Raw genomic sequence first — 15,157 nt, forward strand, 5'->3', positions numbered from 1 at the left:
TTCTAAAGACTATGATTTCAATATTCCTGATAAGTAATTGAAGGAAATTGCTTCCCATCCAGGATTTGATATTAGACAAAACAGGCTGACAACCCAGATGGGGTCCAGAGGGGTAGTAGCTATGTAGAGCTGGGTGTCATCAGTGCAAATAAATAAGAAATTCAGTGTGTTTTATCTATATGCATTGGATAAGGCATAGCTGAAAGTACACAAAATAGCTTAAGTAAAGAACAACTGTTACCTGTCCCAATTCTTCATTTAGATTGGATGTGCGGGCCATGGCAGGAGTATTTGTTGGTTCATATATCATGTCCATATCCTGGTAGGAAAAAGTAATACAGCTGGATTATATTCTGATCACTTGCACTCGAAGTTGTCCTTATCTGGAGTCAATAATTTCTAATATTTTTAAAAAACACTTTTACAAAGGAGGAGGATGGACAAAACCTTACATAGTGCCATTCATGTCACAGGGATGTCTCAAAGCACTTCAATTACTTGTATAGCATCTCTGAATTGGATGATGGAGGATTTAGAAAATAATAATACCTGTCCAAATCTAAGGAAATTATGAACAGTCCAAATCAGAAGTGGATGTTGAGGAATATTACCTCCTGCCACAGTTTACCCTAACACCACCATCACGTCTTTCTTGGTGTTCTACTTAGACCCTTCTTCAGAGATTTTTCAACCCTTTTCAGTGTTAAATTCATGACCAATTTTTGCTTTTGAAATTAATAAAAATTTAAGAAACACACAAATATTGCAATGCAGCAAAACCCATAAATAGTCTGTCTCTTTAAAAAATCAATGTGTGCAAACATAATCAAAATCAACAGAGGCTCAGTTTCAGTCAGGGGAGCAACAAGAGAATGTCATGATGCCACCAATGGAAGTTGGAGGACTCGAGCCGAAGTAAATAAAATTAATGGATACATTCTAACTTGCTGGTAAAGTCCGACATGTGTGACATTTACAGGAAGTATAACTTGTACGAAATACATGCACTTGCAAGGTTTTTGATACATTATAGATATTTACTCAGTTGCAAATGTTATTGTAAACTAAAATCTCATACTTACCCAGTTAATGAAAAATGCTTGGATAAACTTTACAACCTCTAGCGTAACTAATAGACTGATTGGAATGAGGTTATTAAAGAGGATGATGAAGGTTAGGAAATTCAATCCAAAATAGCTGGCTCCACTACCTGTAAAGAAAATGATTTTAAATATGAATGATTTTTTTTTAAATGGAGAGAGGGGTAAGAATTTGCAGTAAAGGATACAGTTGCTTGCAAGTAAGAAGACATCAAATAGCCTGGATGGGGAGGTGAACAGTGCTTGCCATTATTAAACAGCAAATCTGATGGCAACTTCTGACATCCACACACTTGCAATTAAATGTTGAAACCTATGCTGAAATCTTGCTGCCATTCAAACTGGCAGGATCTTACGGTCCTTCCGATGGTGCACCCCACTACGGGTTTCTCGGTGACGAGAGGGACGTTCAATGGGAAACCTCGTTGACAATAGTGGGACATTAAATCCCACCACCAGCGAGCAACGTGCTGTCTCCTGCTGCCGTTAAACAGGCCGCGGAGAATGAGAAAAATCTTGCCTCTAGAAACAGCTGTGAGATAGAAGCTGTTCTTCCACAGGGTTGTTGCCCTCACCAATGGAGGCGGCGCTGAAATCAATAAATGGCATGAACTTAAGGCTATTAACCACTAGGCCCACATTAAAAGCTGTAGGGGTAGTGCTTTAAGACTGCATTTTAAAACAGCATCATAAGTGATAATTAATTATTGATGAACAAAATCTCTGGCCCTAAAAGCACACTTAAATATTGCAATACAATCGTAAAGGCTTGTTACCTCAAGAAAATTGATGTTGCATATTATTGAAAATACTTTTTAAGAAAATTAACATTGCGTCTAAGTTTCTCTTTTATCTTACTATTTTAATTCTATCTGCATGTCTCAATCTTCATTTTGCTTCCTGTGCAATAATGAAAATTTAATTCATTTTTCCTAATTTTTGCTGCCTCACTTATAGTATGCATGTCAGCGAGAACCCTTCACTCGAAGCCTTGCTGTAACTTGCTCTGTTCAGACACCACATACACCCTGTCAGACATGGCATTAGTAGAATCTCTGCTGACAAGCCTGTAAAACGTCTCTAGACAACTGTACACGAGGTGAAAGCCATTTCTTTGCTACTGTAACATTTCTAAGTCGATGCAGTCCTCGAAGACTGATAAATTCTTGTAAAAATGTTAAACTATTTGTAATTTAGTTTCATTCATTAAACTGTGAAGTTATATCAAGACATTTCAATAATTACAATATCATAGGCTCACCACGTTTACACCTGAGCAAAGAATTGATGCATACTCCCATAGCTTTTATCATATGCACTTTCTCAACCTGCAGCTTTCTGCAAATACCACTGGTTAGAGCAGATAGCCTGGTAAATTTTCCACTGAGACCAACTGTAATATCCAACACATATTTACTTGAAGGGCACGATTCTTCCAATAGGTGGGGCAGCAGCATGTTGGGATTTTTCCCTACCCCTCTAACCATAACTAATTTACCTGGGTTGGTTTTCACTGACCATGCATGGTAGATACCCCTACATCAAGACGGAGATCACCAAGGCCAAAAAGAGCAAATGGTGGAGATCGGCAGCATGCACGTATTTACAATACCAAGCAAGGTTGCACAAGGTCTTTAAAGGGCAAAAACATTGATGCAGGCTGGAGTTGCACTTCTGTAGGTTTTGGCAGAGATTAAGTTCTCCAAAAATTAAGAGTGTAAAGTCTAGATTGGAGGTTTCTGCCAGCTCTCTTCCTTCATTTTTGCATATCAGATCCATTAGCACAGCTACACTAGACCTATTGCCACTTCCTACCAAGTGGTTCCAGGGAGAACTGATAATTGGGGTTGAAGTAGTAGTCAAATTCTGCGTTGCTATTATTTGAACCTGGTGAATGGGGAGCCATTTGGCGGCTTTCCAACACTTGAAAAAATTGAAGTTGATCTGGGGAGACAAAGTGAACCTGCCCACACAATTTTCCTGCCTTTTCTTTTGTCACTAGCCTGTCCAATTTCAAGCGAGGTGGCAGGGAAAAATCAAATTTAAAGTCTTAAGTACAATTCATTTTTGCTGAAGGTGCTAAAATAGTTTTAGCATATTGTGTTTTGTGATGTTGTGACCGAACAAGATATTGCAATGAGCTTCACATCAGTGTGCTCTGGGTTAAATAAAGCAGAGCAAATCAAAAATTGCAATAAATATTCTATTGAAATTGGAATACTGGAGATATATTTTGCCAGCTCCAAGTATAGACTTGGAGAATGCACCATTATAATCTATGAAAGCAACACTGCGCTGGAGAAATTATTTTAGATAAACTGATTCCACTCGTTGTGCAGTGATTATTCTCTGCTTACTACTTCTCTATGACATCACAACTAAGATCAGAATTAAATGCAGGATTTTGAACAAAGAAAAAATACATGAACATAGAACATAGAACATAGAACATTACAGCGCAGAACAGGCCCTTCGGCCCACGATGTTGCACCGACCAGTTAAAAAAAAACTGAATCACTATGATATACCATACCCTCATTTGTTCAAACATTTGAGAATGGCAATTCTCTTTTAATAGTTTTAACTCCGTGAAGAAAAACATGCAAGGAAACATCTACCTCCAAAGTGATATTTTGTTGAAATTTGGCCAGGATCTATCTACAAACAAGATTCTAGAACAGGAATTGGAATTGATTTTGCTTCATTCCTGGGATCGGGTCATTACGTTGAGCGTTGACAAGAAAAACTGAAGCGACGACTTTTTAGAATTGGTTGAAACATCTTCCGGAAATTGCAAGGTTCAAGTACACATTTGGTGTAAATTATAAGCCATGCTAACTATTAATGCTGGCTGAAGTTCAGAGACAATTTCAAAGTGAAACATAGAACAAATGTTTAATGACATGCAACCTGCTCAAAAGTGGTATTGTTTTATCCCAGTGTCTTGCAAATCTGCAGACCTATATTTTCAGGGTCAATAGGATTCTTTGAAGAAAGATTCTGCATCATAAGACTGATGAAATTGATAAGTTAAATATTTTACAAATTAATTATAATGTTTCTCTCAACATAATACCTATAGAAGTATGACAGATAGGAGAAGAAAATCATGGCCAAAATGTACTGCAGACTGCCAGGAATAATTTGATTACCACAGCAGATTTGATGGTAAATTAGTTTCATGAACAGAGTAGCATAAAAGTTTTGATTAGTATACAGTATCACACTAGTTGTGAATATCAACATAAATAAAAGCCAGTTTCTATATGTGATTAAGTCTATATGAAATTTGTTGTAATATAAAATATAATGGAGCTGGTACTAAAACAATCTAAACCTTCAAATTGAGAATTTTGAAGTTAAAACGATTCCCCCTCCCTCAATCTGCCACATAGTTTAAAGTCATTTAAACTGCTGCAGCCTGTATCACACAAAGACCTTTATTCACATCAGCTCCATCCTCTCCAAATTTCACCATAACTGAGTTAATTGACCTCAAAATGACCATCATAATCCCAATCAACCTTACTGATCACCTCCTGCCTTATGATTCGCAATCATCTAACACTGGCCCCCCGCTTCCATCTCTCTCATTGTTCCATCATTAGCCACTTTGCTTCTGCCCTGACAAACCTACTAGTCCAGTTTTTGCTACTTTCCGCCAACTTTTATTAACTCACTGGCTGTGTCTGTTGCCTGCATACACCCCTTTTTTGATGGAACTGTTACTGAATCAACCAATATGCTGATATACATTTATTAGACAATTTCAGATGTTTAACTACTTTAAAGCTGTATAGGGTGCTGGTGAGGCCACACCTGGAGTACTGTATATAGTTTTGGTCTCCTTACTTGAGAAAGGATATACTGGCACTGGAGGGGGTGCAGAGATTCACTAGGTTGATTCCAGAGTTGAGAGGGTTGGCTTGTGGAGGAGACACTGAGTAGACTGGGGCTATACTCATTGGAATTCAGAAGAATGAGGGGAGATCTTATAGAAACATACAAGATTATGAAGGGAATAGATAAGATTGAAGCAGGGAAGTTCTTTCCACTGGTGGGTGAAACTAGAACTAGGGGGCATGGCCTCAAAATAAGGGAGAGCAGATTTAGGACTGGGTAGAGGAGGAACTTCTTCACCCAAAGGGTTGTGAATCTGTGGAATTCCCTGCCCAGTGAAGCAGTTGAGGCTACCTCATTGAATGTTTTTAAGGCCAGGATAGATACATTTTTGAACAGTAAAGGAATTAAGGGTTATGGTGAGCGGGCGGGTAAGTGGAGCTGAGTCCATGAAAAGATCAGCCATGATCTTATTGAATGGCGGAGCAGGCTTGAGAGGCCAATTGAGTACATGGGACTTAATAGGATTGAGGGTTATAGGTAAGCCTATATATAAACCTAGGTAGGTAGGGACATGACCGGCGCAACTTGTGGGCCGAAGGGCCTGTTTGTGCTGTATTTTTTCTATGTTCTATGAAGGAATTGAATGCATTATCTCCAAATTTGCAGACACACGAAGCTGGGTGGCAGCGTGTGCTGGGAGGACGATGGTAAGAGGCTCCTCCTAGTTCTTATGTTCTTAAAGATGCTATACAAATGCCAGTAGCTGTTCTTTGACTACATTTGATTTAAAAAAAAATAGGCTGATGTTTATAGTGGTAGGCATATTATAACATTTCTCTGATCATTTTGTTGTTCTAACATTGAGATACTTTATATTTGTGAGCAAATAGTGGATTAGCTTCCCACTCAGCTAAAAATACTATACATTCTAAAATATTGGGCTAATTTACCCATCCCTTGCCAGGTCATACCTGTTTCAGCCAATTCTATCAAGCTTCATTGGTTTCAATGAGATTGCCTCTCATTCTTCTGAAGTCCAGAGATTATAAACCCAATTTACTCAGCCTCCCATCATAGGACAACCCCCTCCCTTATTTCCCTAAATTGCTGATTAATGCCCAAAGATGTGGAGGTTAGGTGATTAGCTATGGTAAATACACGGGGTTACGGGGATAGGGTGGGGGGACGGGGCTTGAACACAGTGCTATTTTGGAGAATTGGTGCAAAAATCAATGAGCCTAATGGCCTCCTTCTGCACTGCATAGATTCTATGGATTCCAGAGACCAATTTAGTGAACTTTTGCCATACCACCTCCAATGCAAGTACATCCTTTCTCAAATATGTAGACCAAAACTGCCCACTATGATTCTATCAACATCACAGAGGTGGAGGTTGTCACCCCCTATCATCAGACACTAGCAGTCACACATGCGTGGAAGATGCAAATGATTAGGTATTCTGGTAGGAGTCACACTGAGTGGAAAGTGTTTTTTTTTTATAAAGAAGGGGCTATTGTGCAAATGGGAACAAAAAAGTGCATTGTTTGTCCATAATATAGACAATTGGCAAATGTGTTAAATTTAACTTGGTCTTTAATAGGTCTGGCTATCACACATATCAACTAGATAAAGGTTTCTTGTCATTTTCTCACCAGTTTGGTCTTGTGTAAAGATTTGTACTTTAAATTCCATAGTCCAGAGAGGGTTGGTTAAATTGTGATGTGGTGGTTGTTGCCCTCACAGATTAGGTAACTCACATAGACCAATAATTGAACCCAGGACTCTCTATTTCTGGGACATAGTGTGACTAGATCATTAGTTGGTGGCAGCCTCACTCTAGCATAGCAGACACTACCACATTTGCTGCACAGGCCGACTAAGTGGGCTGAGGTGGTGTAGAATTTGCTGGCCTTTGTTTTTCTCATTTTCGTTAGGGGATTCATCCATATAAACATGGGACTATAAAATTAGTTTGAATTTAGAGACAACACGATAATTGCTACAATTAAAAATACAGGTGATACATTTTAAAACACCAACAGCAGAAAAGTTAAACATCACGAATGAAACTTGTGCAGGAAAAATAAAATAATTTTATGCATCATTGCTCACATGCATTCACTGAAAGTTAAAACCTCCACTAATGTCTTTCTGAAATTTGCAGAGCTGTGAAATAGGGCCACAGGTCTACAGGCCAAGCAATGCCTTTCAAAGGAAGGACACTCAGATTTGTATTTATATATTGCCTTTCATGACCTCAAGGTGTCCCAGAGTGTTTTACAGCTAATTAAGTACAGTTTTTGAACCGTAATCACTACTGTAATGTGAGAAAGATGGCAGCCAATTTTCACACAGCAAGCTCCCATAAACAGCATTGTGACAATGACTAGACTATATGTTTCTCTGATATTGACCGAAGGATAAATATTGGGCAAGGTACTGGGGATAATTCCATGCTCTTCTGCAAAATAGTGCCCTGGACCTCCTTACTTCCAACTTAAAATACAGACAAGATTCTCGAGCTACTGGCTCCAATATGTGTTCCCATAAAGCTTGTGTGTTGCATGAATTTAACACCTTGCACACCATATTCGACTTAGTAGTAACATTTAGTATAAATTAACATAAAATTCTCCTCAGCCAAATCAAGAACCTCAAAATATGACAAATAGTGCTCAGGTATGAAATGAAATTCAATTGTTCTATAAAAAAGTCTTGCTTTGCGCAATGTTTCTCTTCAGTTTCAGTTCCTTTTATATCCCCTCCACTTGATTAATTTACCTCAAAGCTGAATGACATTACTTTTGTTTACATTACAAGTACTAAGTCCCCCATATAAAATTGTAAAATGGACCACAGTCACCTCATGTTAATTTTTAAACAACATCTTCAAACCTGACACCATTGGCTTATTTGTGTCACATCTGTTATTTGAAAAAGCAATAGATATTTTGGGATGATTTAAAAAGCAGTAAGCTAATTTTAAGGGTTCACCAAGCAACAGAGTTAGGCTTCACTGGTTTGTGCTGTTTATTTGAATTTTTTGGTTAGATAGTGAAATCACTTCCAGTTTTCTTTTTAAATGACACATGTTGTTTAACTTCAGATGGCTGTTTCATTGAGAATGTATTTATATTGCAGTGCAGAGAAGTAGTTTTGCCTTACATCAATGCTGGACAAATAGTGTAAAAGCAGCTCGTGCCCAGAGTCTGAACCTGATTTGACACTGGAATGAAACGCCTATGGAAGGAAGCATCTAGTTTAATGTTTATTTATTAGTGTCACAAATAGGCTTATATTAACACTGCACTGAGGTTACTGTGAAAATCCTCTAGTTGGCGCACTCTGGTGCTTGTTCGGGTACACGGAGGGAGAATTTAGCATGGCCAATGCACCTGAACCAGCATGTCTTTCGGACTGTGGGAGGAAACCGGAGCACCTGAAGGAAACCCACACAGACACGGGGAGAACGTGCAGACTCTGCACAGTCACCCAAGCTGGAAATTGAACCTGGATCCCTGGCGCTGAGAGGCAGCAGTGCTAACCACCATGCCACCTCACCTCCGTTCCGCGCAACTGAGTTACACCCTACGTTTGGCACTGGTGTAATCATGAAACAGCATTACAATGCTATGACAATGGTACTGTAACTGCACCCGTAGTCTTGTGGTTTTGCAGCAAAGGTGCACCATGCTCTCTATATAAGTATATAAAGATAGTCACACAAGATTTTCATCCAACTGCAATGTAATTAAAGAAACACTTTCAAAAATAATAAACAGTCGATCAAGAAATTCCACATCTAACATAGTTATTTGGAGAGTAATGAATTGATAGGTGATAGTCAGCATGGTTTTGTGGCAGGTAGGTCGTGCCTTACTAACCTTATTGAGTTTTTTGAGAAAGTGACCAAGGAGGTGGATGGGGGCAAGGCAGTGGACGTGGTATATATGGATTTTAGTAAGGCGTTTGATAAGGTTCACCATGGTAGGCTTCTGCAGAAAATGCAGATGTATGGGATTGGGGGTGATCTAGGAAATTGGATCAGGAATTGGCTAGCGGATAGGAAACAGAGGGTGGTGGTTGATAGTAAATATTCATCATGGAGTGCGGTTACAAGTGGTGTACCTCAGGGATCTGTTTTGGGGCCACTGCTGTTTGTAATATTTATTAATGATCTGGATGAGGGTATAGTTGGGTGGATTAGCAAATTTGCTGATGACACCAAAGTCGGTGGTGTGGTAGACAGTGAGGAAGGGTGTCGTAGTTTGCAGGAAGACTTAGACAGGTTGCAAAGTTGGGCCGAGAGGTGGCGGATGGAGTTTAATGCGGAGAAGTGTGAGGTAATTCACTTTGGTAAGAATAACAGATGTGTTGAGTATAGGGCTAACGGGAGGACTTTGAATAGTGTGGAGGAGCAGAGGGATCTAGGTGTATGTGTGCATAGATCCCTGAAAGTTGGGAATCAAGTAGATAAGGTTGTTAAGAAGGCATATGGTGTCTTGGCGTTTATTGGTAGGGGGATTGAATTTAGGAGTCGTAGCGTTATGTTGCAACTGTACACAACTCTGGTGCGGCCGCACTTGGACTACTGTGTGCAGTTCTGGTCCCCACATTACAGGAAGGATGTGGAGGCTTTGGAGAGGGTGCAGAGGAGGTTTACCAGGATGTTGCCTGGTATGGAGGGGAGATCCTATGAGGAGAGGCTGAGGGATTTGGGATTGTTTTCGCTGGAAAGGCGGCGGCTAAGAGGGGATCTTATTGAAACATATAAGATGATTAGAGGTTTAGATAGGGTGGATAGTGATAGCCTTTTTCCTCTGATGGAGAAATCCAGCACGAGGGGGCATGGCTTTAAATTGAGGGGGGGTAGTTATAGAACCGATGTCAGGGGTAGGTTCTTTACCCAGAGGGTGGTGAGGGATTGGAATGCCCTGCCAGCATCAGTAGTAAATGCGCCTAGTTTGGGGGCGTTTAAGAGATCCGTAGATAGGTTCATGGACGAAAAGAAATTGGTTTAGGTTGGAGGGTCACAGTTTTTTTTTAACTGGTCGGTGCAACATCGTGGGCCGAAGGGCCTGTTCTGCGCTGTAATGTTCTATGTTCTATGTTCTATGTTCTATTAACAAAGATAATTTATCAATAAAGGCAATATCATATTTATGCCAATTAATAAATTACTAACTTTGAGAAGTGTGAAAATAACAGACTCAACATATTATTGCTAAATGCCAGTGAAAGTATACCACTTTCAGCAGCTAATGCATGTTACAAAAAAGTTATAAAGAGCAAAAGTGGCCAGTTTTGTACATTTCATTAGATCCTTACCACTAAAATCGAGGTACCAGTCTCCTTTAGCATGTCTGCTAGTCCATATTGTTGAACCAATGGCACACACCAAAGATATGAAGAGAAGAACACCAAATAATAAGAGGATTTGCACATTGGTAATTCGTTCCACATTTGATAATTTTAGTGGAGCCTGTGTTGTATTCTGCAAAATAATTCACATGAAATTATAAATACAAATTTCTTGCTTGTTTCATGAGTTTCATAACCACTGTAATCTTGAACTTAAAAACACATCACAAAGCTCCATTAGTTCACGCAAAAGCTAAAAAGAATGCAAATTGACATCTTCTCATTACAAGAGCTTCCATTTACCATTAATTTCATAATTTATAAACCTAGCCCTGATATCAAATTTGACAATAAATTGTATGGCCTGGAGTCTGCTTGGTTGAGCCGGTAGATTCCATTCAATTCTCCTAAAAATTGCAGAGCTGATGAAAATCAAGAAGAATTTTAAATGCAAGTTATGTTCCATGACCTTTTGTGCTATTTTTAAAAACATTGCACTAGAAGCAGACGCTAACCACAAAGCTAGCTAGAATGAATTAATCACCATTATGAATTGGTGCTAATTGTGCTGTTCAGTCTTTAAGGAGACCCCAAAATTAACCTGATCTCTTGGATACAATATAAAATAATTTGAAAACCTTCTGAATATTTATTTTTAATTGAAGAGACAAGCTAATAGTTCTGTGTTTTTTCCAGGTATTTAGAAAAAAGTTCAAAGAAAATCTTGCACTTATATAACGTATTTCATAACCACCAATGTCTCAAAGTGCTTAAGAGCCAATAGAGTATCATAGAATCCTACAGTGCAGAAAGAGGCCATTCGGCCCATTGAGTCTACGCCGACCATAATCCCACCCAGGCGCTATCCCCATAACCCCATGCATTTACCCAAGCTAGTCCCCCTGTCACTAAGGGGCAATTTAGCATGACCAATCCACCTAACCTGTGCATCTTTGGACTGTGGGAGGAAACCGGTGTACCCGGAGGAAACCCACGCAGACACAGGGAGAATGTGCAAACTCCACACAGATAGTGACCCAAGCTGGGAATCGAACCCAGGTCCCTGGTGCTGTGAGGTAGCACTGCTAACCATTATGTCACCATGCCACCCCATTGTAAAGGGCTCGTCTGGGATATGAACCCAGCACTTTAAAATGTAGTCACTGTTGCAATGTAGAAAAAGTGGCAGCCAACTTGTACACAGCAAACTCCTATAAACAGTAATTTGATAATAACAAGATCATTTGTTTTTGTCCTGGTGATGAGAAATAAATATTGGTCAGAACAAAAGGGTTAATATCCTTGCTCTTCTTTGAAATAATGCCTTGGAATCTTTTACCTCTGCTCGAGAGCAAATGGGACCATGGTTTTGGGGAGGTGTTGGTACAGTGGTATTGTCTCTGGACGAGTAATCCAGAGTAATGCTCTGGGGATCTGGGTTCGGACCCCACTACGGCAGATAGTGAAAATCTGGAATTAAAAAGTCTACTGACGACAACAAAACCATTGTTGATTGTCGTATGTCCTTTAGGGAAGGAAATCTGTCATCATCACCTGGTCTGTCTACATGTGATTCTGGATCCACAGCAATGTGGTTGATTGCTAAATGCCCTCTGAAATGGCCTAGCAAGCCATTCAGTTCAAGGGCAATTAGGGATAGCCGATAAATGCCGACCCAGCCAAAAATGCTCACATCCCATGAATGAGTAATCTGAACCGAAAGACAGCGCCTCCGGCAGTGGTGCTGCACTAGAGAGTCAGCCTTGACCCATGAGCTCAAGTCTTGGGGTAAGACTTGAATTTGATTATTGATCGGTAATGCATTAACACTTGGTGATACATTCCTTTTCAGCTGTTTCAATCAAACTGCAGATAGGTATGACTCTTAAATATATCAAGGAATTTTTTTAAAAAGCAATTCTAATTTTATAAAAGTACATTTTAAAATTCTAGTTCATGGTGGATTTTGTGGCATGCAAATACGTTTGTGCGGAATCTTGAGAAACAAAAACTGTCAAAACAGACACAATTTTGGCTGCAATTTGTGTACATTTCACAGATTGGGGTCGAGTTTCCAGCTTGTTCATTTTTCCTCAGCCCGCAAATAATAATGTAAAACGGGAGTATAGTGGGGAAAAGTGCATAATTAAATGCCAGCTATTTTATGACATTCAGTTGACCACTTTCTGTATTCGGATTGGCTGTGATAAACTAAAGGTCAAGATGTGCTACGGTAGAAATATGGAACAAGATTTTACCTGAAATAATTGAAGTGACAGAGACTATGCCCCTGTATTTTCGATTCCCCAAACAGCTGAAACAACCTCTCAGGATCTATTCCATCAAGTCTCTTCAGAATCTTGCCGATTTCAATGAGATCACCCTTTCATTCTTCTAAACTCCAGAGAATACAAGCCCAATTTGCTCAGTCTCTCATCACAGGACAACCCCCTCATCCAAGGGACCAATTGAACCTCTGTTTCAACACTTCCAATGCAAGTGTATTTTTGTCTTAAATGAAGAGACCAAAACTGCACACAATGTTCCAGATTTGGTCTCATCAAAATGTAGCAAGGCTTCTTTATTCCTGAACTCCAATCAACTTGTAATAACGACCAAATGCCATTTGCCTTCCTAATTGCTTGTTGTAGCTGTATGCTATTTTTTTCTGTTCCTTGTACGGGCACACCCAAGTTTCTTTGAATGTCAATACTTTAAAAAGTTTCTCATCTTTTTAAAAGTATTCAGCTTTTCTATTCTTTTGACCAAAGTGAATAACTTCAAACTTCCCAACATTATGCCTACTCGCTTAACCTGTCTATATAGCTTTGTAGCCTCTCTGTATCTTCCCCAGAGCTTATCTATCCATCTAGGTTTGTCCTCAGCAAACTGAGATATATTACTCTTTGTCTCTTCATCCAAGTCATTAATATAGATTGCAAATAGTTGAGGCCCCAGCACTGACCCTTGTGATTCTCTATCTGCCAACTTGAAAATGATCCTTTTATGCCCACTCTTTGCTAACTAATGTTTAACTAATCCTCTACCCAAGCAAATATATTATCCCACACTCCATGCACATTTCTCTTGCCTATGGTGTTTCACCCTATTGAGTGTTTTTTGGAAATTCAGATATACTACATCTACTGGTCTTTCTTTATCTACCTTGGTACCATATCCTCGAAAAACTTCAATAAATTTGTGAGATGGGATTTCACTTGAGTGAAACTGTGTTGACTTGCTCTATTCATACTCTGCTTTCCCCAGTGCATTGTTAACACCCCCTTAATAATAGATTCCAGCATTTTCCCAACAACTAATGTAAGACAAACTAGCCTGTACTTCACTGTTTTCACTCTTCCTCCTTTTTGAAATGTAGCATATCATTTGTCAACTTGCAATCTGATGGGAACGTTCCCAAATCAAATGAATTCTGGAAAATCACTGAGGGAATCCACTATCTCTGCAGCTACCTCTTTTAGAACCTTAAGGTGTAGGCCATCTGATCTGGGGATTTTTGCATTTTAGTCCCTTAATATTTATTTCAATACTTTATCTCTGTAAATATTAATTTTCTCACTTTTTAGTCGACAATTTACTATTTATTTCTGGAATGAAATGCATGTCTTCTACCGTGAAGACAGACAAAAATATTTGTTCAATGCCTCAGCTGTTTTCTCATTCTCCATGACAATTTCTCCTGTCTCTGATTCTAACAGCCTGCTGTTTACTTTAGCTATTCTCTTCCTTTATTCAACACTTAATTTTTTTTATATTACTGGCTAGCCTACTCTACATTCTATTTTTTCCATTTTTATCAACTTTTTGGTTGCCCTTTGCTGGTTTTTAAAACACTTCAAATCCTCAGATTTATACTGATTTTTGCAATATTGTAAGCCTCTTCTTTTCATTTAGTACTGTCCCTAGCTCCCTGAGTGAGCCATGGATTGGTCTTTCTTGCTGAGATTTTGATTTCAATGGGATGTATTTTTAGCGGACACTTTGGCTGGAAATCTACCGCCTTGCCCATCACAGGAATTGGAGCGGGTGAGGGCGGACAATGGGAAGGTCCGTTGACCTCGGGCTGGATTATACAGTGTCGGGTCGAGGGAGGCTGTAAAATCCTGCCCTTTGAATTGTCTCTTCACATGTTTCTCACATTTCATTTACAGCCATGTCATTTAGTCTATTTACCCAATTTATCATAGCCACTCCTCCCCTCATACCTATATAATTGGCTTTGTTTCAATTTAAGCTTCTTGTTTGTGATTGAAGTATGTCACTTTCAAATTTAGTCTGGTATTATGATCACTATTTCCCAGTGGATATTTTACACATGATTACTTTGGTGAATTGAATATGTAATGGCCTCAATGAATTAGATACCTTTAGATTGTAACACTACTGAAGTTCACTCTACTGACAATAAAAGTAATGAATTATCAAAGCAAATGGTATTTACAAGTGGTAGATTCTTACCATTAAAATAGACATATCGATCTGCAGCACACATTAACTACACAAACAATTTCCTAATAAATTATTGAAATAGCATATTAATAAAAAGATGGAATGTCAGCAGCCAGGAAAGCATTCAATATTTGGCTTAAATATGATCTTTCTATAAACCTGCATGGTGACACAGTGGTGAGCACTGCTGCCTTACAGCACCAGAGACCCAGATGACTGTATGGAATTTGCACATTCTCCCCATCTCTGTGTGGGTTTTCTCTGGGTGCTTCGGTTTCCTCCCATAGTCCAAAAACGTGCAGGTTAGGTTGATTGGCCATGCTAAATTGTCCCTTAGTGTCCCAAGATTTATAGGTTAGGAGAATTACTGGGGTAAATATGTG

At 39.1% G+C, this 15,157-nt stretch overlaps 1 protein-coding gene across 7 annotated transcripts in view; it reads right to left on the reverse strand.

The window, feature by feature from the left end:
* Nucleotides 1-15,157, reverse strand: part of atp8a1 (ATPase phospholipid transporting 8A1) — a 369,658-nt gene that overhangs the window by 217,739 nt on the left and 136,762 nt on the right. For all 7 annotated transcript variants that reach the window (XM_078216784.1, XM_078216762.1, XM_078216795.1 and 4 more), the window contains 3 exons: nucleotides 10,272-10,437; nucleotides 1,083-1,210; nucleotides 242-319 (listed from right to left, as the gene is read on the reverse strand). In XM_078216784.1, coding sequence (XP_078072910.1) covers nucleotides 242-319; nucleotides 1,083-1,210; nucleotides 10,272-10,437 — 372 coding nt within the window. The remainder of the gene's footprint in view (nucleotides 1-241; nucleotides 320-1,082; nucleotides 1,211-10,271; nucleotides 10,438-15,157) is intronic.

This window comes from Mustelus asterias, chromosome 1 (assembly GCF_964213995.1).
Source record: "Mustelus asterias chromosome 1, sMusAst1.hap1.1, whole genome shotgun sequence".
Lineage (NCBI taxonomy): Eukaryota > Metazoa > Chordata > Chondrichthyes > Carcharhiniformes > Triakidae > Mustelus > Mustelus asterias.